The 23,435-nt window shown below is 39.7% G+C and overlaps 1 protein-coding gene across 1 annotated transcript in view; it reads left to right on the top strand.

Annotated features, from left to right (window-relative positions):
• FTO (FTO alpha-ketoglutarate dependent dioxygenase) overlaps nucleotides 1–23,435 on the top strand; it is a 379,775-nt gene that overhangs the window by 89,336 nt on the left and 267,004 nt on the right. The window contains exon 2 of the mRNA XM_082862799.1: nucleotides 14,554–14,631. Within this exon, the coding sequence (XP_082718925.1) occupies nucleotides 14,554–14,631 (78 nt within the window). The remainder of the gene's footprint in view (nucleotides 1–14,553; nucleotides 14,632–23,435) is intronic.

Raw genomic sequence — 23,435 nt, 5'->3', positions numbered from 1 at the left:
TTCTTTTTAACTGAATTGTTTAGACTATTTACATTAAATGTGATTGTTTATATGGTTGGATTTAATTCTACCAGTTTACTTTTTGCCCTTTGTTCTCTTTTATTCTCTATTTCTGTTTTTTTGGTTTGATTTTTCATGATTCTGTTTTATCTCCCTTGTTGGCTAGTCTCCTGTAACTCTTTGTTATTATATTATGGTTGTTTTAGGATTTCTAGTATCCATCTTTATCTTAATAGATTCTTCCTTGAAGTAGTACTATTGCACTTCACATGTAGTTTAAGAATCTTACAATATACTTCCGCTCTGTTTTAACTGTTGTGTTATTGTTATTACATGTTTCACTTCTACATATATTATAAACCCAGCAGTGTACTATTATTTTTGCGTTAAATAGTTGTCTTTTATAAAGATTATATAGTAAGGAATAAAGTCTTTTCTATTTCAAATGTAGTTATTATGTGTGATGCTTTTTATTCCCCTGTGAAGACTCAGATTTATCTAGTATCATTTTCTTCCTATCTGATGGTCTTCCTTTATCATTTCTTACCATGAAGCGCTGCTGGTGTTAAATTTCTACTTTTATATATCTGAAAAACTATTTATTTTGCCTTTGTTTTTGGAAGATGTTTTGGCTTGGGATAGAAACCTAGTTTGACAAATTTTTTTTTTCTCTCAGTTATTTGAAAATGTTTCTTCACTATCTTTGGGTAACATGCTTTCCATGAGATATTTCATGTTATGATCTGTTCCTGTGTACTTACTATTTCTTTTTCTCTGACTGCTTTAAAGATTTTCTCTTTTTCACTGATTTTAAGTAATTAGATTATATTGTGCCTTAGCGTTATTTCCTCATTTGTGTGTGTGTGTGTGTGTGTGTGTGTGTGTAGTTCTTTGAACAACTTGAATCTGTGGATTTATAGTTTTCATCAAATATGGAAAATTCTTGGGCAGTATTTTTCTTTTTTTTTTTTTTTTTTAACATCTTTATTGGAGTATAATTGCTTTACAATGGTATGTTAGTTTCAGCTTCACAACAAAATGAATCAGTTATATATATACATATATTCCCATATCTCTTCCCGCTTGCGTCTCCCTCCCTCCCACCCTCCCTATCCCACCCCTCCAGGCGGTCACAAAGCACCGAGCTGATCTCCCTGTGCTATGCGGCTGCTTCCCACTAGCTATCTACCTTACGTTTGGTAGTGTATATATGTCCATGTCTCTTTATCGCTTTGTCACCGTTTACCCTTCCCCCTCCCCATAGCCTCAAGTCCATTCTCTAGTAAGTCTGTGTCTTTATTCCTGTTTCACCCCTAGGTTTTTCATGACATTTTTTTTTTTAAATTCCATATATATGTGTTAGCATACGGTATTTGTCTCTCTCTTTCTGACTTACTTCACTCTGTATGACAGACTCTAGGTCTATCCACCTCATTACAAATAGCTCAATTTCGTCTCTTTTTATGGCTGAGCAATATTCCATTGTATATATGTGCCACATCTTCTTTATCCATTCATCCGATGATGGACACTTAGGTTGTTTCCATCTCTGGGCTATTGTAAATAGAGCTGCAATGAACATTTTGGTACATGACTCTTTTTGAATTATGGTTTTCTCAGGGTATATGCCCAGTAGTGGAATTGCTGGGTCATATGGTAGTTCTATTTGTAGCTTTTTAAGGAACCTCCATACTGTTCTCCACAGTGGCTGTATCAATTTACATTCCCACCAACAGTGTAAGAGGGTTCCCTTTTCTCCACACCCTCTCCAGCATTTATTGTTTCTAGATTTTTTGATGATGGCCATTCTGACTGGTGTGAGATGATATCTCATTGTAGTTTTGATTTGCATTTCTCTCATGATTAGTGATGTTGAGCATTCTTTCATGTGTTTGTTGGCACTCTGTATGTCTTCTTTGGAGAAATGTCTATTTAGGTCTTCTGCCCATTTTTGGATTGGGTTGTTTGTTTTTTTGTTATTAAGCTGCATGAGCTGCTTATAAATTTTGGAGATCAATCCTTTGTCAGTTGCTTCATTTGCAAATATTTTCTCCCATTCTGAGGGTTGTCTTTTGGTCTTCTTTATGGTTTCCTTTGCTGCGCAAAAGCTTTTAAGTTTCATTAGGTCCCATTTGTTTACTCTTCTTTTTATTTCCATTTCTCTAGGAGGTGGGTCAAAAAGGACCTTGCTGTGATTTATGTCATAGAGTGTTCTGCCTATGTTTTCCTCTAAGAGTTTGATAGTTTCTGGCCTTACATTTAGGTCTTTAATCCATTTTGAGCTTATTTTTGTGTACGGTGTTAGGGAGTGATCTAATTTCATACTTTTACATGTAGCTGTCCAGTTTTCCCAGCACCACTTATTGAATAGGCTGTCCTTTCTCCACTGTACATTTCTGCCTCCTTTGTCAAAGATAAGGTGACCATATGTGCGTGGGTTTATCTCTGGGCTTTCTATCCTGTTCCATTGATCTATCTTTCTGTTTTTGTGCCAGTACCATACCGTCTTGATAACTGTAGCTTTGTAGTATAGTCTGAAGTCTGGGAGCCTGATTCCTCCAGTTCCTTCTTTCGTTCTCAAGATTGCTTTGGCTATTCGGGGTCTTTTGTGTTTCCATACAAATTGCAAAATTTTTTGTTCTAGTTCTGTGAAAAATGCCAGTGGTAGTTTGATAGGGATTGCATTGAATCTATAGATTGCTTTCGGTAGTAAAGTCATTTTCACAATGTTGATTCTTCCAATCCAAGAACATGGTATATCTCTCCATCTATTTGTATCATCTTTAATTTCTTTCATCAGTGTCTTATAATTTTCTGCATACAGATCTTTTGTCTCCTTAGGTAGGTTTATGCCTAGATATTTTATTCTTTTTGTTGCAATGGTAAATGGGAGTGTTTTCTTGATTTCACTTTCAGATTTTTCATCATTAGTATATAGGAATGCCAGAGATTTCTGTGCATTAATTTTGTATCCTGCCACTTTACCAAATTCATTGATTAGCTCTAGTAGTTTTCTGGTAGCATCTTTAGGGTTCTCTATGTATAGGATCATGTCATCTGCAAACAGTGACAGCTTTACTTCTTCTTTTCCGATTTGGATTCCTTTTATTTCCTTTTCTTCTCTGATTGCTGTGGCTAAAACTTCCAAAACTATGTTGAATAAGAGTGGTGAGAGTGGGCAACCTTGTCTTGTTCCTGATCTTAGTGGAAATGCTTTCAGTTTTTCACCATTGAGGATGATGTTTGCTGTGGGCTTGTCATATATGGCCTTTATTATGTTGAGGAAAGTTCCCTCTATGCCTACTTTCTGCAGGGTTTTTATCATAAATGGGTGTTGAATCTTGTCAAAAGCTTTCTCTGCATCTATTGAGATGATCATATGGTTTTTCTCCTTCAGTTTGTTAATATGGTTTATCACATTGATAGATTTGCGTATATTGAAGAATCCTTGCATTCCTGGAATAAACCCCACTTGATCATGGTGTATGATCTTTTTAATGTGCTGTTGGATTCTGTTTGCTAGTATTTTGTTGAGGATTTTTGCATCTATGTTCATCAGTGATATTGGCCTGTAGTTTTCTTTCTTTGTGACATCCTTGTCTGGTTTTGGTATCAAGGTGATGGTGGCCTCGTAGAAGGAGTTTGGGAGTGTTCCTCCCTCTGCTATATTTTGGAAGAGTTTGAGAAGGATAGGTGTTAGCTCTTCTCTAAATGTTTGATAGAATTCGCCTGTGAAGCCATCTGGTCCTGGGCTTTTCTTTGTTGGAAGATTTTTAATCACAGTTTCAATTTCAGTGCTTGTGATTGGTCTGTTCATATTTTCTATTTCTTCCTGATTCAGTCTTGGCAGGTTGTGCCTCTCTAAGAATTTGTCCATTTCTTCCAGATTGTCCATTTTATTGGCATAGAGTTGCTTGTAGTAATCTCTCATGATCTCTTTTATTTCTGCAGTGTCAGTTGTTACCTCTCCTTTTTCATTTCTAATTCTATTGATTTGGGTCTTCTCCCTTTTTTTCTTGATGAGTCTGGCTAGTGGTTTATCTATTTTGTTTATCTTCTCAAAGAACCAGCTTTTAGTTTTATTGATCTTTGCTATTGTTTCCTTCATTTCTTTTTCATTTATTTCTGATCTGATTTTTATGATTTCTTTCCTTCTGCTAGCTTTGGGGTTTTTTTGTTCTTCTTTCTCTAATTGCTTGAGGTGCAAGGTTAGGTTGTTTATTCGAGATGCTTCCTGCTTCTTAAGGTGGGCTTGTATTGCTATAAACTTCCCCCTTAGAACTGCTTTTGCTGCATCCCACAGGTTTTGGGTCGTTGTGTCTCCATTGTCATTTGTTTCTAGGTATTTTTTGATTTCCTCTTTGATTTCTTCAGTGATATCTTCATTATTAAGTAGTGTATTGTTTAGCCTCCATGTGTTTGTATTTTTTACAGATCTTTTCCTGTAATTGATATCTAGTCTCATGGCGTTGTGGTCAGAAAAGATACTTGATACAATTTCAATTTTCTTAAATTTACCAAGGCTTGATTTGTGACCCAAGATATGATCTATCCTGGAGAATGTTCCATGAGCACTTGAGAAAAATGTGTATTCTGTTGTTTTTGGATGGAATGTCCTATAAATATCAATTAACTCCATCTCATTTAATGTATCATTTAAAGCTTGTGTTTCCTTATTTATTTTCATTTTGGATGATCTGTCCATTGGTGAAAGTGGGGTGTTAAAGTCCCCTACTATGAATGTGTTTCTGTCGATTTCCCCTTTTATGGTTGTCAGTATTTGCCTTATGTATTGAGGTGCACCTATGTTGGGTGCATAAATATTTACAATTGTTATATCTTCCTCTTGGATTGATCCCTTGATCATTATGTAGTGTCCTTCTTTGTCTCTTCTAATAGTCTTTGTTTTAAAGTCTATTTTGTCTGATATGAGAATTGCTACTCCAGCTTTCTTTTGGTTTCCACTTGCATGAAATACCTTTTTCCATCCCCTTACTTTCAGTCTGTATGTGTCTCTAGGTCTGAAGTGGGTCTCTTGTAGACAGCAAATATATGGGTCTTGTTTTTGTATCCATTCAGCCAATCTGTGTCTTTTGGTGGGAGCATTTAGTCCATTTACATTTAAGGTAATTATCGATATGTGTGTTCCTATTCCCATTTCCTTCATTGTTTTGGGTTTGTTATTGTAGGTCCTTTCCTTCTTTTGTGTTTCTTGCCTAGAGAAGTTCCTTTAGCAGTTGTTGTAGAGGTGGTTTGGTGGTGCTGAACTCTCTCAGCTTTTGCTTGTCTGTAAAGGTTTTAATTTCTCCATCAAATCTGAATGAGATCCTTGCTGGGTAGAGTAATCTTGGTTGCAGGTTTTTCTCCTTCAACACTTTCAATATGTCCTGCCACTCCCTTCTGGCTTGCAGAGTTTCTGCTGAAAGATCAGCTGTTAACCTTATGGGGATTCCCTTGTGTGTTATTTGTTGTTTTTCCCTTGCTGCTTTTAATATGTTTTCTTTGTATTTAATTTTTGACAGTTTGATTAATATGTGTCTTGGCGTATTTCTCCTTGGATTTATCCTGTATGGGACTCTCTGTGCTTCCTGGACTTGATTAACTATTTCCTTTCCCATATTAGGGAAGTTTTCAACTATAATCTCTTCAAATATTTTCTCAGTCCCTTTCTTTTTCTCTTCTTCTTCTGGAACCCCTATAATTCGAATGTTGGTGCGTTTAATGTTGTCCCAGAGGTCTCTGAGACTGTCCTCAGTTCTTTTCATTCTTTTTTCTTTATTCTGCTCTGCAGTAGTTATTTCCACTATTTTATCTTCCAGGTCACTTATCCGTTCTTCTGCCTCAGTTATTCTGCTATTGATCCCATCTAGAGTACTTTTAATTTCATTTATTGTGTTGTTCATCGTTGCTTGTTTCATCTTTAGTTCTTCTAGGTCCTTGTTAACTGATTCTTGCAATTTGTCCATTCTATTGTCCATTCTATCTCCAAGATTTCGGATCAACCTTACTATCATTATTCTGAATTCTTTTTCAGGTAGACTGCCTATTTCCTCTTCATTTGTTAGGTCTGGTGGGTTTTTATCTTGCTCCTTCATCTGCTGTGTGTTTTTCTGTCTTTTCATTTTGCTTATCTTACTGTGTTTGGGGTCTCCTTTTTTTTGTTTTTGCAGGCTGAAGGTTCGTAGTTCCTGTTGTTTTTTGAGTCTGTCCCCAGTGGCTAAGGTTGGTTCAGTGGGTTGTGTAGGCTTCCTGGTGGAGGGTACTAGTGCCTGTGTTCTGGTGTATGAGGCTGGATCTTGTCTTTCTGGTGGGCAGGTCCACGTCTGGTGGTGTGTTTTGGGGTGTCTGTAGACTTATTATGATTTTGGGCAGCCTCTCTGCTAATGGGTGGGGTTGTGTTCCTGTCTTGCTAGTTGTTTGGCATAGGATGTCCAGCACTGTAGCTTGCTGGTCGTTGAGTGAAGCTGGGTGCTGGCGTTGAGATGGAGATCTCTTGGAGATTTTTGCTGTTTGATATTATGTGCAGCTGGGAGGCCTCTTGTGGACCAGTGTCCTGAAGTTGGCTCTCCCACCTCAGAGGCACAGCACTGAGTCCTGGCTGCAGCACCAAGAGCCTTTCATCCACAGGGCTCCTTAATTTGGGATGATTCGTTGTCTATTCAGGTATTCCACAGATGCAGGGTATATCAAGTTGATTGTGGAGCTTTAATCCGCTGCTTCTGAGGCTGCTGGAAGAGATTTCCCTTTCTCTTCTTTGTTCTCACAGCTCCCAGGGCCTCAGCTTTGGATTTGGCCCCGCCTGTGCGTGTAGGTCGCCGGAGGGGGTCTGTTCTTTGCTCAGACAGGACGGGGTTATAGGAGCCGCTGATTCGGAGGCTCTGGCTCACCCAGGCCGGGGGGTAGGGAGGGTCACAGAGTGCAGGGCGGGCCTGCAGCGGCAGAGGCCGGCGTGACGCTGCAGCCTGAGGCGCGCCGTGCGCTCTCCCGGGGGAGCCGTCCCCGGATCCCGGGACCCCGGCAGCGGCGGGCTGCACAGGCTCCCCGGAAGGGCGTGTGGCTAGTGACTTGCGCTCGCACACAGGCCTCCTGGCGGCGGCAGCAGCGGCCTTAGCGTCCCATGTCCGTCTCTGGGCTCCGCACTCTTAGCCGCGACTCGCGCCCGTCTCCGGAACTCTCCCAAGCAGCGTTCCCAATCCCCCCTCCTCGTGCACCAGGAAACAAAGAGGGACGTAAAAGTCTCTTTCCTCTTCGGCAGGTCCAGACCCCTCCCCAGACTCTCTCCCGGCCAGCCGCGGCGCACCAACGCCCTGCAGGCTGTGTTCACGCCGCCAACCTCAGTCCTCTCCCGGTGCTCCGACAAAAGCCGGAGCCTCAGCTCCCAGTCCCGCCCGCCCCGGCGGGCGAGCAGACAAGCCTCTCGGCTGGTGAGTGCCGGTCGGCCCGATCCTCTGCGCTGGAATCTCTCCGCTTTGCCCTCCGCACCCCTGTTGCTGTGCTCTCCTCCGCGGCTCCCAAGCTCCCCCACTCCGCCTCCCGAAGTCTCCACCCGCGAAGGGGCTCTTAGTGTGTGGACACTTTTCCTCCTTCACAGCTCTCTCCCGCTGGTGCAGGACCCGTCCCTATTCTTTTGTCTCTGTTTAGTTTTTTCTTTTGCCCTAACCAGGTACGTGGGGGGTTCCTTGCCTTTTGGGAGGTCTGAGGTCTTCTGCCAGCGTTCAGTAGATGCTCCGTAGGAGTTGTTCCACGCGTAGATGTATTTCTGGTGTATCTGTGGAGAGGAAGGTGATCTCCGCGTCTTACTCTTCCGCCATCTTCCCCTGACCAGTATTTTTCTTTTTCCCATTCTTTCTCCTCTTCTTTGATGACTCTAATCATAGGTATTAAACTGCTTAAAGTCATCCCACAGCTCACTGATACTCTAATAATTATTTTTTGCCTGTGTTTCCATTTGGATAATTTCCACTGCTATGTCTTGTTTTCACTATTCTTTTCTTTTGTGATATCTAACCTGTTTTGAATCCTATCCAATATATTTATATTTCATCTCAGACATTGTGGGTTTCCTGTCTGGAAGTTTAATTTCTTTTTCTCTATTAACCATGTTCAGTCTTTTCCCAACTTCTTGTACTTATGAACTACAGTTATGTCACTATTTTTAATGTACTTGTCTCCTAATTCTGTCATCTGTGCCATTTTGGGGTCGGTTCCAATTGACTGATTTTTCTCTTCATTATCACTCATATTACCTTGCCTTATAGTCTTGTCTTCCTTTCCATGCCTTGTAGTTTTTGGTTAGTTTGATCTTTTCAGTCTTACTTTTAAGCTGTTTATAAAGGAATAGAGCAGTAGTCCAGGGCTAATTTTATACCACTATTGAGGCAAAATCCTCCCGAGAATTCTCCCTGATTTGTGGATTATGAGTTTTTTTTACTCTAACTGGATTTTTGGTCTACTACAGCATAGGCTCCCATTATTAAGAACTGAACAAGAAATGCTAAAAAAAAAAAATTCTCGAAAACATTGTAGAGCTACCAAAGCAGCCAGGACTTGAGAGTCCAGAAGTAGTGGTTATAAGCATTGGTTTTAAGTTTAAAAAATAGGATTGATTTTAATTAAAATTACTTAAAATGTTTACACTTATATGTGTTTTTTTAAAGTGAAAGATTGAACACTTCTTGAAAGATCAGATTTCTCTTGTTTCAGGGTTGTGTGGTGGAGTGTAGTGGAAATTACCTTTATACTTAGGGAATGAGATTGTGAGTTGTGACTAGTAGTGTAATTTTTGCCAGCCACTTTGTATCTCTGGATGGGCCTTTGTTTCTTCATCTGTTCTAAACTTTGACAATAATTTTTATTTTTATCACCAGTGTAGTTAATCGAGGCATTTTATATATATAAAGTTTTATGGAGAGTTTTTATACAGTTCTGCTGTAGTTCACCCAGGGAAATTAATGTCTGAATTTCTTATGTATATGGCATAAAGTATAATTTGATGGGTTACACATAGGATTGCTTATAAATAATTCACAACTAATAAATAAAACTGTCCTTTTCAGACATGGGTAAATAACAGTAGCAAGTGGTTGCCAAAGTGTATTGAGGGTTTTTTTATGTACTTGGCAATGTTCTTAGATCTCTACATGTACTACTTCATTTATACGTCACAAGGAGATAACACCAGTCCCAAATCATATATTTACGCTGGTAGTACTGGTGTTAGAACTAAGAGTTAGGCTTCTTAGATGCTCATGCTTTGTTATAGACCCCTTCCTCCATTTGAATGCCATTTTCTTAATATCCGCATAGTTTATAGTTTATAAAATGCACTAATATATATGATTAATTTTATTTCATCTTCACAACACCCTGTGAAACAGGGTTTTACAGATGAGTAAAGTGAGGTTTGGAGCGGTTGATTCAGGTGTGGTACCACATCTAGGAAGTGATAGAGTCGGGATACAAATTCTACTCTTCCCTCCAAATTGTTTATTTTTACCGTGCCGTATTTTCAGTGAGTAAAGGAAAGCGAATGCTCTCTGTTGAGATACTTTTTTTTCTTTTTAAAAGCAAATATGGAATATGGGTATATGAAATATTTATTTATACTTCTTTTGGCTCAACTACTTCTCACTCATCTTTCTGGTATTAGTTTTGAGGTGTCTTCCTTGGGGAGATTTCCCTTACTTACGCTCTTCCCAAGGACTAGGTCAGTTTTCCTACTTATTATTTGAAACCCTCAGAAGATCAGGTGCTTATTTTTATATTGAACATTCATAAGCCTTTATTTGTGATTATATTTTGAAGACTCAGACAAAATTAATTTTTTAATGAACCTGACAAAATATGATTCATAGTTTAAAAATTATGTGGAAAATGAAAAATGGATAAAGAATAGGGGCTGTTAGCATAATCTGACGAGGCTGAAGAGACAGCAGTGGGATGGAAAATACACTTCATCTGTGAAAGATACACCTTCACATTATGAGTCATGATCCAGTTAATCTTTTTAGGTAATACCTGTAAGATTCGCAAGCTGTATGCCTATTTGACAAGATACGGAAGCTCAGATACAGCTTAACTTTTCACAGTGAGTCAGAAGCTTATTAGGGTTAAAGTTTCTGACATCCAACCTTTATGGTTTTGAGTTGCAATGTGTTTTACTTAAGGCCTTGTGTCTGTGTACCCGTTCCTTGCAGGAGCTACGGAGGTGGTTGTAACCCTCATGGAGGGGTCTTCAGAGCTCCTCCTGCAGGTGGGAGAGCTGAGGCTTTGCACTCCCTCTGGCTTTCTGTGTGGCATGTGTGAACAGCTTGATGTATTTGACACCAGGGTGACAGCAAAGAAGCTGTGAGCAGAGCAGTGTGCTGTAAGGCCCAGCTGTGTGGATTTATCTGCATCTCAGGCGGAGGAGCAGCAGTTAGCCAGATCTGACAGTCAAACACGAGTGCCTTCTGCCTCCACTCCAGAGTGCATTTGAATGTCGTGTGTGTTTACTGACGGCTTGACATTTGACACAAAGAAATTGTCAGAGCTGTTTCTCTTCCCCCTCTTCACTCTTTACTGTGCTAGTCTACAAGTCTACCCCCGAAATACTTTTATCATACATCACAAAAGTATGCACTGTCTAATATAAAGCCAAAAATCATGTCATGTCATCTTCATCTTTGTACTGAATTCCACGTGAAGAATTAATAGGTAATACACTTGAGTTGATAATTGGTAATATGTTGAATAGGCAATATGTTTACAGAGTTCAAAAATCAAAACAATACAAAAGGAAATACTTTGTATAGCCTTACTCCATCCCTGGCCCCTTCTAGTTGTTTCCCACCTCTGCCCCTGAGAGAGAACCACTTGAGTAGTTTGTCACATGTCCTTTATGTTTCTTTATGCAAATACAAGCAGATATTCTTTCCCTTGCCTTTCACTTCCCCATGTGTCCTGGAGAGCTCTTTGTTTCACTGAAGGGAGCCTCCTCGGTCTTGTTTACTGTTGCTTTGTATTTCATTGTGTGGATGTACCAGCATTTATTTAACCATCCTCTGTGGATGGACACTGGCACTGTTTCTAATCTTTTTTTTTTCGTTGGGATATAATTCACACACCATAAAATTCAGCCTTTTAAGTATGCAACTAAGTGGTTTTTAATATGTTTCCAAGCTTCTGGTCTACAAATAGTGGTCCAGTGAGTAAACTTGTACATACATTCTTCAGAACATGGTACAAGTAAGAAATTAAAATCCTTACAAGTAGGATTTTGGGATCAAAGGGAATGCATTTGAATTTCGATAGGAGTTGTCAGTTGCCCTGCATCAGAATTGTACCCTTGTGCACTCATGAGTAGAGAGGACTTGTTTCTCTATAGTTATGCTCAAAGTGACTATGCCTTTTTATAAAGCAATCTTAATTTTTAAGAAATGTGTGATGTTCATGAACTACCAGTTTAATCTAATAATTATTCCTGATTGACTTCACCAAGGCAAATATGACCAAAGGTTCTTTTTAAGTTGATAAATAGTGCTATTTATAATTGATCTCATTAGTTAATCAGTAGAATTACAGGTTGTGAATGTTGATGTACAGAGCAGATTTCATCTGTATGGCCTTAAGTTCAGTGATTTCCTGACCCCATTCTCTCCCGTCATAGAGATATAACAATGCTCACAGTATTAAAATTAAAATTCCCAGTGGAAAAAGACCACTTATATTCTGCTTGCTCTATGGTAGGAATATTCCTGTGGAATTTTATCCTTTCGGATACCTGCACCCCAGTGTTCATAGCAGCACTGTTTACAATAATAAGACATGGAAACAACTTAAGTGTCCATCAACAGATGAATGGATAAAGAAAATGTGGTGTATATATATGTATGTGTGTATATATAATATATAAATATATATATATACACACACACAATGGATTATTACTTAGCTGTAAGAAAAGAATGAAATAATGCCATTTGCAGCAACACGGATGGACCTAGTAATTGTCATACTAAGTGAAGTCAGACAGAGAAAGACAAACATCATATGATATCACTTAGATGTGGAATCTTAAAAAAATGATATAAATGAACTTATTTACAAGTAGAAATAGACTCACAGTCATAGAAAACAAACTTATGGTTACCAAAGGGGAAAGGGAGGAGGAGGGATAAATTTGGAATTTGAGATTAACAGATACAGACTACTATATATATAAAAAGGAATTTTATCCTCTTGATACTACAGCCTTACAGGTTATGACGTTTTCTGTCTGTCTGATGCACTGGACCTCAACTGAGCTGAGAAGTGGTTGTTTTTATAATAATTTTACTGAAGTATTTATTATAGGTGGAATTTCAGCCTCCAGTGGTGCTTGTTCATCTTTGGGACCAGTCTCTTGCTGTTTAATCTGGTCCAGGTGGAATATGTAATTCCTAATAGAAATCTGTACCTTTGTGTTCCCTATTATATGCAGATTAGCTTTATGGACTCTCCTGAAGAGATTTTAAGGTGGTATTTGTAAGGTGGAGCCATCTCAACATCTGATATATCATGTGCATTTCAATTGTTCAAGCCTTCAACATCTTTTTAAACATTAAAACTTTTTGGGGGGCATGTAAGTGTTCTGTCTATAGAAAGGACTGGTAAAAGATTCATAGGAAAACGCAGGCTTTCCTGAGCCTGAAGTGAAAATTGAGGTATAGGTTTTGATTAAGTTTGTGATGGACTGCATAAATGTGCAAGTATAGGCATGAAAACATCATTAGTTCTTTCTGTGTCCCAAATAATGACTAATGTGGAAAACAGATAAACCTCTTCACCAATGATTTATATAAACCAATGGTTTGTGTTAGTATTATAGGTCCTTTGTAGAGGAAGACTCTTCATAGTTTAACTGGTAAGCCAGTCTTATCATTACAGATGAGAAAGTACCTTTTAGACAAAGCAGAAAGCTTTAATTATATAAACAGACTCGAATTTTGCATAAGAGTAAAGTTTACTCTTTTGCCTCTCTTAGGTCAACTGGTTGCTATTTTTCTATTCCCTTTTTTCTTTATTCACTTTGGATAATTATAAAAAAGATCCAGAAAGGACTTGAGTTCTGCCTGAAGGGGTATTTGCTCTGGACTACTCTGTGATGGGTTAGTGTGAGAAGGCTGCCCAGAGATGGGAGAGGGTGATTCTCAGGGCCACCATGTCTGGTTGAGCAGGTTGTTCACTGCATAAAGACAGTGCCCATTGGGACAGGTTGGGGCTAAAATCCAGTTTGTGTTCTCCAAGTCATGCTGTAGGGAGTAGGGGGGCATCAACCCAGAGTAAGACACACCATTTTCTAATTCTTATAAAAGTGCCTTAATGGCTGACAACAGCCTGAATAACACATCGTACTGCAGTTTTATTTGTTTCTGCCTTTTCTGTTTTTTTCTTTCAGAAAATTTCTGTAGTATATAGGTGATTTCTATGTGTATGTGTGTCTGTGTACACATATATATATATATGCTATTTATATGCCACGTACACACACACACACACATATCACACGTGCTTGAATATACGGTTAGATATTCTTTGAAAAAAATCCCTCATAAGGAGGGTGTCATCTTGTATGTATTTGGTTCCTTATAAAGTACTTTATAATGCGGGGTCCTTTCTTAGTTACCTTGTTTGAACAGCATGGGTACTATTTGGAAGACAAAGTAGCTTGAAATGGCCTCAGACAACACTAGTTGTGGGTGCTTGAAAAGGTTTCTTTATCAAATTGGAAAAGAAAAGAAGGAAAGATATTCAAGATACATTTAGTAATTATTCTAGGGATGAAAGATCACTTTTAAAAAGTAATGTGGGGCTTCCCTGGTGGCGCAGTGGTTGAGAGTCTGCCTGCCGATGCAGGGGACACAGGTTCGTGCCCCGGTCCGGGAAGATCTCACATGCCGCGGAGCGGCTGGGCCCGTGAGCCATGGCCGCTGAGTCTGCGCGTCCGGAGCCTGTGCTCCGCAACGGGAGAGGCCACGACAGTGAGAGGCCCGAGTACCGCATAAAAAATAAAAAAGTAATGTGTAAGTGGATATGATCTCAAATAAATGTATACAGGATGAATAAATTCTCCAAATACCCTGACGTTATGTAAATGGATACTTGTGGCTTGGTTGGAGAGTTTCAGAGATGGTAAGGATTCGAAAACTGCTGTGTCTCAAGCAGATTATACAGGCAGGAAGATTTGTTCTGGAAAACTGATTGGATAACTCAAAAGGTGACTCTAGTGATGAAGAAAAAGACCCTGATGTTAAAGATACATGTCAAGAGTGAAGCAAATTGCTTCCTGAAATGTGAGAGTGAATAAAATGATTATGTCTAAGTTAATGTTTTATATGATGTGTAATTTAAATGCAAGTAATTAAATGAATACATTTTATAATTGACTTTTGACTAATTTCTCTCTCGAAAAGTTTGTACATTCAAGTTGCCTAATTTTGGAGGGTAGTCTCTTATGGGAAAAAATAAGGGATTGTCTTATGTTTTGGGTCAGTTTATATTCAGTCACCTGTAATCATTATTATTTTTAAACAGAAACTGAGGCTTCTTGAAGAGCTTGAAGACACTTGGCTTCCTTATCTGACCCCCAAAGATGATGAATTCTATCAGCAGGTAAGGTCTTTTAATATTTGTCCATTTGCACTGATTTTTTCCTGCTCTACCTTATTTTACCTATGAAGCCACTGTGGTCTTGAGGTTAAATGAGAGGTGAAATGGTCTGAGTCGGTCATCCAGCGTCTCCTCACCCCCAGAATATATAAATTCCTGCACAATCTGCTTTCTGCTCTGAACTTAGTGCTCTAGCATAGTCGACTGTCTTTTCTTCCCCAAGCATTCTGTGTTCTTCCTCACTCCTTGCTTCTGCTCCTTCTGTTTCTTCTGCATAGAATATTCTTTTGCCCCTTATCCTGTTGCCAGATGACTAATTTTTCAAGACTTCACTTAAATATCGCCTCCTTTGTGAAAGTTTCTTTACTTACCTTACCTACTAATAGAATTGACTGCACTCTCCGCTGTGCTCCTTGTACCTTATAAATAACTTGATTGTACCTATCACATTGTATTGCAGTTGTGCGATTCTGTGTCTCTCCCCCTGAATGAGTCAGCACTCTTTCAATTGCAAGTGACAAAATCACAAACAAATTCATTGTGACAAAAAAGGGAATTTATTGACTTACTTAACTTGGATGTCAAGGAGCACATGGCCGAATCCAGTTTCTCGAAAGATGTCATCTGATCACTGTTTTTCTGTTTCTTGGCTTCGCTTTTTTCTGTGTGGCTTCATGCTAGATAGGCTCTCCCCTGATAGTACAGGAGGACTCTGACAGCCCAGGGGGGTATGTGGTCTTAAGCACATAGGATCTTAGAAGAAGGTGGTGATTTCTTTTTTCCTGGTCTGTCTGATTCCCCCAGTAATGATCTCGTTGGCCTGGTTAGAGGCATGTGCCTATCCCTGAATCAGTCATTGTGTTCAAGGGAGTGAGATGCTCCTGTTTGCCTGGCCTAGTTTCTGCACCCACTCTTGGAGTAGGGTTGGAGTATGACCATTCCCACTCGCATTGCATGGAGTGTGAGTCAGAGGTGGATGGTTTTCCCAAAGGAAAACTGGAGCCCTGTTCCAAAGAAGGAAAGAAAGGCATGCTGAGCAGTAAAAATAGTACCTTTTCATCTCTTCTTTCCTACTAGAATGTTAGCTCTTGGGGTATAAGAATTGGGTCACATCAGCTTGGTTTCTCCAGCACCTAGCATATGCTTGTCGTGCATATAGCTGATTCTCAGTAACCATGGAAAGACGAGAGGAAAGAATGAGCTTACCCGTCTAGAATCCCAGGTCTCTCGTGCATTCTCAGTTCCAGGACATCATCTGTCATCTCCACTGTCATTAGAACTTCGCTACCTTTCACCTGGACAGCCCTTTTATGGATTGCTCTAGTTTTCTTTGCCCCTCTTTAAAGCTGTAGTAGACTTTTTTTTTTTTTTAAACCAAAACATAAATCCAAGCATGTCAACATTCTGCTTCAAATCCCACAATGGTCTGTTGCCCGGCTCCTACATTTCCAGCCTCGTCTTCCCCATGTTTTTACCTTTGTATACACACTGGGTTTTGGCAGTAGCTCAGACTAGCTGTGCAGTGTTATATTTTGGGTCTTCCTGCTACATCCTTTCCATCTTCCTTCCTTGGAGAACTTCTGCGTTACCTGTTATTAGTAACAGCTCACGTGTCATCTCCTGTAGGCTGCTTCCCTGACACGTCTATAGCCCAGAGGTTGTCTCTGCTCCCTCTTGTGTGCACTTGTAGTACTTCATGTGTACCTTAATTATCTCAGGTCATTGGAATGATTTTATATGCTCCTTTCCCTCATTCTCTGTACTGTATATAGGGCCTGGCACCTAGTAGGTATTTAATTAGTTTGCTTGAATGGGTGAATGAATTAATGTATGCATTAGCTCATTTAAAAAGCAAGACAGATATAATAATATCTGGTGTGATTTTAATTTTGTTTTACACACAAATGCTCTTCCCCAGGGAGGTGGCCTCTAGAACCATCTGTGGGACTGATACAGAAATGTTATTTCCCAGACTGGTAGACTTCTCTATTTTGAACTTTTCTAGTTTTCCAAATTATCTAAATGAACATGTATTCTTTTATAATCAGAAAAAAAATAATTTTAAAAAGTATCCTTAAAAGTATCCCAAATGTAATCAGTTCTTAAATCCTTGCTAACATTTTCATAGATAGGAGCTTCCTGGTACATGGTAATGCACATTATTATAAAGCAACTTCTGAGCCTTTTTAGCTTTTGTATGGTGAAAGTAGTGCATGAACAATTAAACAACAAGGATAGCCCAGGTGCTGTGAGCCAGCCATACGCTGAGCCACAAAAGGAGACTCCAAGGCAAACAGAACAACTATCAAGGCTTCACTTTTTAAAAAATGTTTGAATCTTATTTTATTTATTTTTTTATACAAGTTCTTAATTAGTTATCCATTTTATGCATATTAATGTGTATATGTCAATCCCAATCTCCCAATTCATCCCACCACCACCACCGCCCCGCCACTTTCCCCCCTTGGTGTCCGTACGTTTGTTCTCTACAGCTGTGTCTCTATTTCTGCCCTGCAAACCGGTTCATCTGTACCATTTTTCTAGGTTCCACATATATACGTTAATATACGATATTTGTTTTACTCTTTCTGATTTATTTCACTCTGTAGGACAGTCTCTAGATCCATCCATGTCTCTACAAATGACCCAATTCCATTCCTTTTTATGGCTGAATAATATTCCATTGTATATATGTACCACATCTTCTTTATCCACTCGTCTGTCGATGGGCATTTAGGTTGCTTCCATGACCTGGCCATTGTAAATAGTGCTGCAGTGAACATTGGGGTGCATGTGTCTTTTTGAATTATGGCTTTCTCAGGATATGCCCAGTAGTGGGATTGCTGGGTCATATGGTAATTCTACTTTTAGTTTTTTAAGGAACCTTCATACTGTTCTCCATAGTGGTTGTGTCAATTTACAATCCCACCAAAAGTGCAAGAGGGTTTCCTTTTCTCCACACCCTCTCTAGCATTTGCTGTTTGTAGATTTTCTGATGACGCCCATTCTAACTGGTGTGAGGTGATACCTCACTGTAGTTTTGATTTGCATTTCTCTAATAATTAGTGATGTTGAGCATCTTTTCATGTGTGTCTTGGCCATCTGTATGTCTCCTTTGGAGAAATGTCTATTTAGGTCTTCTACCCATTTTTTGATCGGGTTGTTTGTTTTTTTTAATATTGAGCTGCATGAGCTGTTTATACATTTTGGAGATTAATCCTTTGTCCATTGGTTCGTTTGCAAATATTTTCTCCCACTCTGAGGGCTGCCTTTTCGTTGTTTGTAGTTTCCTTTGCTTTGCAAAAGCTTTTAAGTTTCATTAGGTCCCATTTGTTTATTTTTGTTTTTATTTCTATTACTCTAGGAGATGGGTCAAAAAAGATCTTGCTGTGGTTTATGCCAAAGAGTGTTCTTCCTATGTTTTCCTCTAAGTGTTTTATAGTGTCCAGTCTTACATTTAGGTCTCTAATCCATTTTGAGTTTATTTTCAAGGCTTCACTTTTATCTTGCTGGTAAGACCCACAACAAACCTGATACCAATATCTAATCACTTTAAGTGCACCTTATAATAAGGGAGTGCTTCAGCCAAACCTTTGTAAAGTAAATCTGTTCTCTTAAAAGATGAAGTAAAAATACTTTTTTAATGACATGAATAAATAAAAAGTTTAGACCAGACATTGGGTCCCTTAAACAGGTCCTAGCCGCAGGAATGCCAACCCAGCTGCCAGTCATAAAAACAAGACTTTTTGCAGGGTCCATATTGGGTCTGTTTATTGACCCTTACGAGGTGCCAGGGACTGTGCTCAGTGTTGGATGAAGGCTGTCACATTTCATCCTCACAGCAGCCTCATTCATTCATTCTACAAATACATATTCAGCAGCTACTCTTCTTCAGACTCAGGGTGTTTAAGGTAGATACTGTCATTCCTGTTTTACCAATCTGGCAGAGCTTGAGTTCAAGCCCATATTTTTTGACTCTGAAGACCCAGGCTCTTTCTGCTATACCGTATGCTTCCCAGTATATCGTGCTCAAATTCACAATGCCTTCAGAGAAGTTTTTTGGTTTCGTCTGATAAGGTCATAGAGAAAACCAGTGAAAGAAAACAACAGCAACAACTCAAAGCAGAAGAGCAGAGAGAACCTCTGTTGGTTTACTATAGAGCACAAGGAAATGAATTACATAGAAAACAAGCTCTGGATTCCAGATATAGGAGTGCTACCCCTCTTATCCTGGGACAGTGCCACCCTCCTCGGCATTCCCCGTGTTGTGCCTTCCATCTGCCAGCTTGCCCTCAGTGCTTTATATGTATTTGCTCATTCAAATCTTATCACAACCCTCTGAGGCAGGTTGTTCTTAAAACTCCATTTTAGAGATGAGGCTCAGAGGCACCGAGAGGTTTAAAACTGTGTTCAAGATTTATAAGCACGAAGTGTCAAAGGCCAGGATCGAGGCTGTCTGGGTCCTGGGTCTGACTCCTAAGCGCTGTCCTACTGTATCTCTTGGTGCTTCTGGAATTGCTTTGATTTTATCCCGATGATCCCAAACCTCTGTGTCCATCCCTTTTCGTTCTTGTGACCTGTGGGGCTCCGATTCCAGCTTCCTGCTGGGTGGCTCTACCCAAAAGTCTTGCAGAGACATCTAACTCAACGTGATCCATATGTATTCATTATTTACTTAATTCAACAAATGTATTTAGCTCTCCTGCTCTGTGCCAGGTAATGTTCTAGACATTAGAGATGAAGTTGTGAAAACCGACCAAAGATTCTTGCCTTCTTTGAGCTTATCTCTTGTGGAGTCTGGTAGGGTTGGGGGGTGGGAGGGAAGGAGGAGAGATTAAAGAAATAACTGAAAGATAAATATTGGAAGGGAAGACTGGTATGGAGATGGTAAAGGAGGTAAGGGGGGTAGAGACTATAGGTGGGGGATTGCAACTGGGGTGGTCACAGAAGGTCTTCCTACAGTGACATTTGAATGAAGACCTTATGGAGGTGTGGGAGCAAGCCATGTAGTACTTGCAGGAACAATATTCTGGACAGAGGGAAGAGCAAAGCCTCTAAGATATGTTTGAGGACCAGCAGCTGAGGCTAACACATCTGGAGGGCAGTGAGAGAGTTGGGGAGAGTAGAAGGAGATGAGATCGGAGGGCAGTGGCCCGACTCTACAGGAACTTGCCGTCTACAGTGAGTCCACTGGCCGTGACTGAGTGAGAGGAGAAGACGTGACAGGGTTTGGAGCACAAGTGCGACAGGATATGACTTACATTTTACAGGGATCCTGCCTTCCATTCATTCCCTTCTCTGCGGTCATCCCTGTTGTCCAGTTGTTCAAATCGGACCCTTGCTGTCCTCAGCTTCTCTCCATGGCTTCCCTAAGCCCTAAGTGGTTTCTTCTTTTCCAGTCCCACCGACACTGTGTGAAATCAGGTCCTCATCTGTCATCTTCCACAACCACAGTTTTAAGAGTCTCCTAGTTGGTGTTCCTTATGCCCACGCCAACACCATCAGAATTGTGTTCCGATAAATATGGCAGACTTGTCACTCCTTGCTTTGTAAATTTTGTTAGGTCTCTCTTGCCTCTGAGGTCAAGTTCAAACTCCTCTGCATACCCTACAAGGCCATTGACTGTATGGCCCCAAACAGCCTCCCTGGTCTAGTCTCCACCCCATTGCCTGACATAGCGTCCAGCCTCAAACTCCTGTCATACAGAGTTTCTCGCTACACCTTGGCTTTGCTGTGCCTGTCATCCTTTCATGCCCTTGTACCTGTTGTCCCCTGGGTCTAGAGTACCCACATCCCCTTTTCTGTCTGGTGAGTATCTACTCATCCTTAAAGACTTTGTTTAAATACAGTCCCTTCTGGGATAATACCAGGAAGTCCCACTTGTGTAACTTTCAGAATATATTAAAAATTGGAACGCTTCTCACCACCTCTGCCGTGTACACCGTGGCCAAAGCTACCACCATCTCTTTCTCAGATGGTTGCCATGCCTGACTTCTTCTCCAGACTGTTATAACATAGCATCAGTAGTAGTGTCCTTCTTAAAACATATATCAGCTCACTAGACTTGCTCAAAGCCCTTCAGTGGCTTCCCATCTTTGCAGAGTAAAAGCCTAGTCCCTGACAGTCACTTACAAAGCAGGGCAAGATCTGGCTCCTGACTGCTTCTCTTCCCTCATTTCCTGCTTCTCCCCACCTCCTCCTCTTCCCACTCTGGCATTCTTGCTCTTCCTGGAATAAACCAAGCACACTCTTGCCCCAAGGCCTTTGCACTTAATGTTCCCTCAGCCTGGAAGTCTCTTCCCCCCCAGGTATCTGCAGGGCTTGAGTGCTCCTTTCTTGCCTTTCTCAGCTCAGATGTCACCTCATCAGAGGCCTTCTCTGCCCATCCTGTGTAAAATAGCGACAGTCACCCCGGCACTCCTATCTTACTTACTTGGGTTTGTTTTTCTCCGTAGCACATATCACAATCTAAAATACATCAATACACAGTAATACAACAATACACAATCTAAGATATAAAGTAAATATATTTCATTAAACAAATAAGTAAATACTAAATAAATAAGTAAAATTCTCTCTCTCTCTCTATATATATATATATGTATAGAATGAACTATGTATACTATATACTTATACTATATATATAAATATGAGCTCCCGGAGAACATACAGAAGTTTTGCTTTCTCTGTATTTCCAGCACCTTGTGCTTTGCAAATAATATTTGCTCAGTAAATATGTATTCAATAAATGAGAATTGTCCAGACTCCCTTCCTAATAATTGATTTCCTGCTCCCATACTAGTATATTCATACTTCTTTTGTGAGAAGTCTTAAATCTCTAACTCCTGGTCCCTATTTCTGTTTCTACTGTTAAACTATGAGATGCTCTGTAACAGGAACTAACTTGTTTTTATCATTATACTTACGGCACTTATACAGCGTTTGGTACAAATGGATATTCCATAAATTTTCCATAAACGAAAAATGAACTACTGAATGAATGAGTGAACACACATTTTGTGTCACTTTGTGGCACATGACACATGATCACGAGACTCCTTGTGAGAGCTGTAGCAAGGCCTGGGCAGTGACTTGGGAAGAGTGCCTACTTCTTTTGGGAGACGGCTCAGCATCTTGCAGCTGGGAGCTAGGCCAAATAAGTGTCTAGCCCATTTGTCTTGGGATGGCTGCCAAGTCATAAGCAATTTACAGTGAAAATTATATAGAAAATATGATGACTGATATAGTGCGAATTTCTATAGAGTACAAAATACAAAGTATGTTAACCAGCAAAATCTGTTAGCAGCCAGATTAGAAATATACTCCCATGAAATCAGAATATCCTAGCACTTACATGAAGTGCATTTCCTGGGTCACTTGAAGATTTTAAATTTTATTTCACTCTCTGAAAGGTTGAGTTCCATTGGGCTTCATTTAGGTGAGTCTCCTGTAAACTGGTACCTTATTCATTTAATGCCATGTCTGGCTTCTCCATATGATGAAATTGTTTCAGAACCATCCCTTGATATGAGAGGAGGAGGTAGAATTTTTATATAATGGTTTAAACTAGGTAGAAAATAAAGCTTATTCTCCAGAGAAGCTAACATTCTGTATCTTTTAGCCATTGATAAAAGCTTGGCATGTTGGCAATTTATATCTAAAATACCATTCCAATATACAAAACAGAAATAGACTCACAGACACAGAAAACAAACTTATGGTTACCAAAGTGGGAAGTGGGTGGGGGAGGGATAAATTAGGAGCTTGGGATTAACAGATACACACCACTATATATAAAACAGATAAACAGCAAGGACCTACTGTATAGCACAGGGAACTATATTCAATATCTTGTAATAACCTATAATGGAAAATAATCTGAAAAAGAATATATACATATATATGTATAACTGAATTCACTTTGCTGTTTACCTGAAACTAACACAACATTGTAAATCAACTCTACTTCAATTAAAAAATATACCTTTCCAAATACTTATTAAACTATATAATCGTCATTTATGTCATAGAATCTTTTGTAGAGCTCAAGAAATATATTATGTGACCAGACAACTACTAATATAATTGCATGACTGTATACTCCCTGGAAAAACTTCAATGGGATTAAACAAAAAATAATTCTAACGTATTTGAAAATGTGCCAACAGCTGTTCCAAATTATCATGTGATATCTGATGTTCTACCTGTACCTGTCCAAAATGGAAAGTGAACTTATTTGTTTGGCAGGGTGAACTAATATTATTTAATGTTCATTTCTTTTCCAGTGTTACCTGTTGTTGTCTTTAAAGAAAAAATTAACAAACACCACGTGGCACTTTTTTTTTTTTTTTTTTCCGGTACTCGGGCCTCTCGCTGTTGTGGCCTCTCCTGTTGCGGAGCACAGGCTCCGGACGCGCAGGCTCAGCGGCCATGGCTCACAGGCCCAGCCGCTCCGCGGCATGTGGGATCTTCCCGGACCGGGGCGTGAACCCGTGTCCCCTGCATCGGCAGGCGGACTCTCAACAACTGCGCCACCAGGGAAGCCCACCACGTGGCACTTTTATGTGCCAGGCACTAATCTAATAACTTTATATACAGTAAAGGGCATTTAGGCTTGAGGATTTTCTCTCTTGCAGTTTTTGGAGATTATGACAAAATTATCCAGTTATTGTTATTGGTGTTCCCTGTGGTAAAATCAGAATTTCCTAGAGCACTGAGCAACATTCCAAGTCACATTTAGACAGTACCAGACGTTATCTTGAAAATTTTTTAAATTTAGAGCCATCAGAAAGAATCTCTTGGCACAT

The sequence above is a fragment of the Leucopleurus acutus genome (genome assembly GCF_964270905.1).
Source record: "Leucopleurus acutus genome assembly, chromosome: 20".
Taxonomy (NCBI): domain Eukaryota; kingdom Metazoa; phylum Chordata; class Mammalia; order Artiodactyla; family Delphinidae; genus Leucopleurus; species Leucopleurus acutus.
Note: the sequence above shows the minus strand (reverse complement) of the source record. Positions and strands in the feature narration are given on the sequence as shown.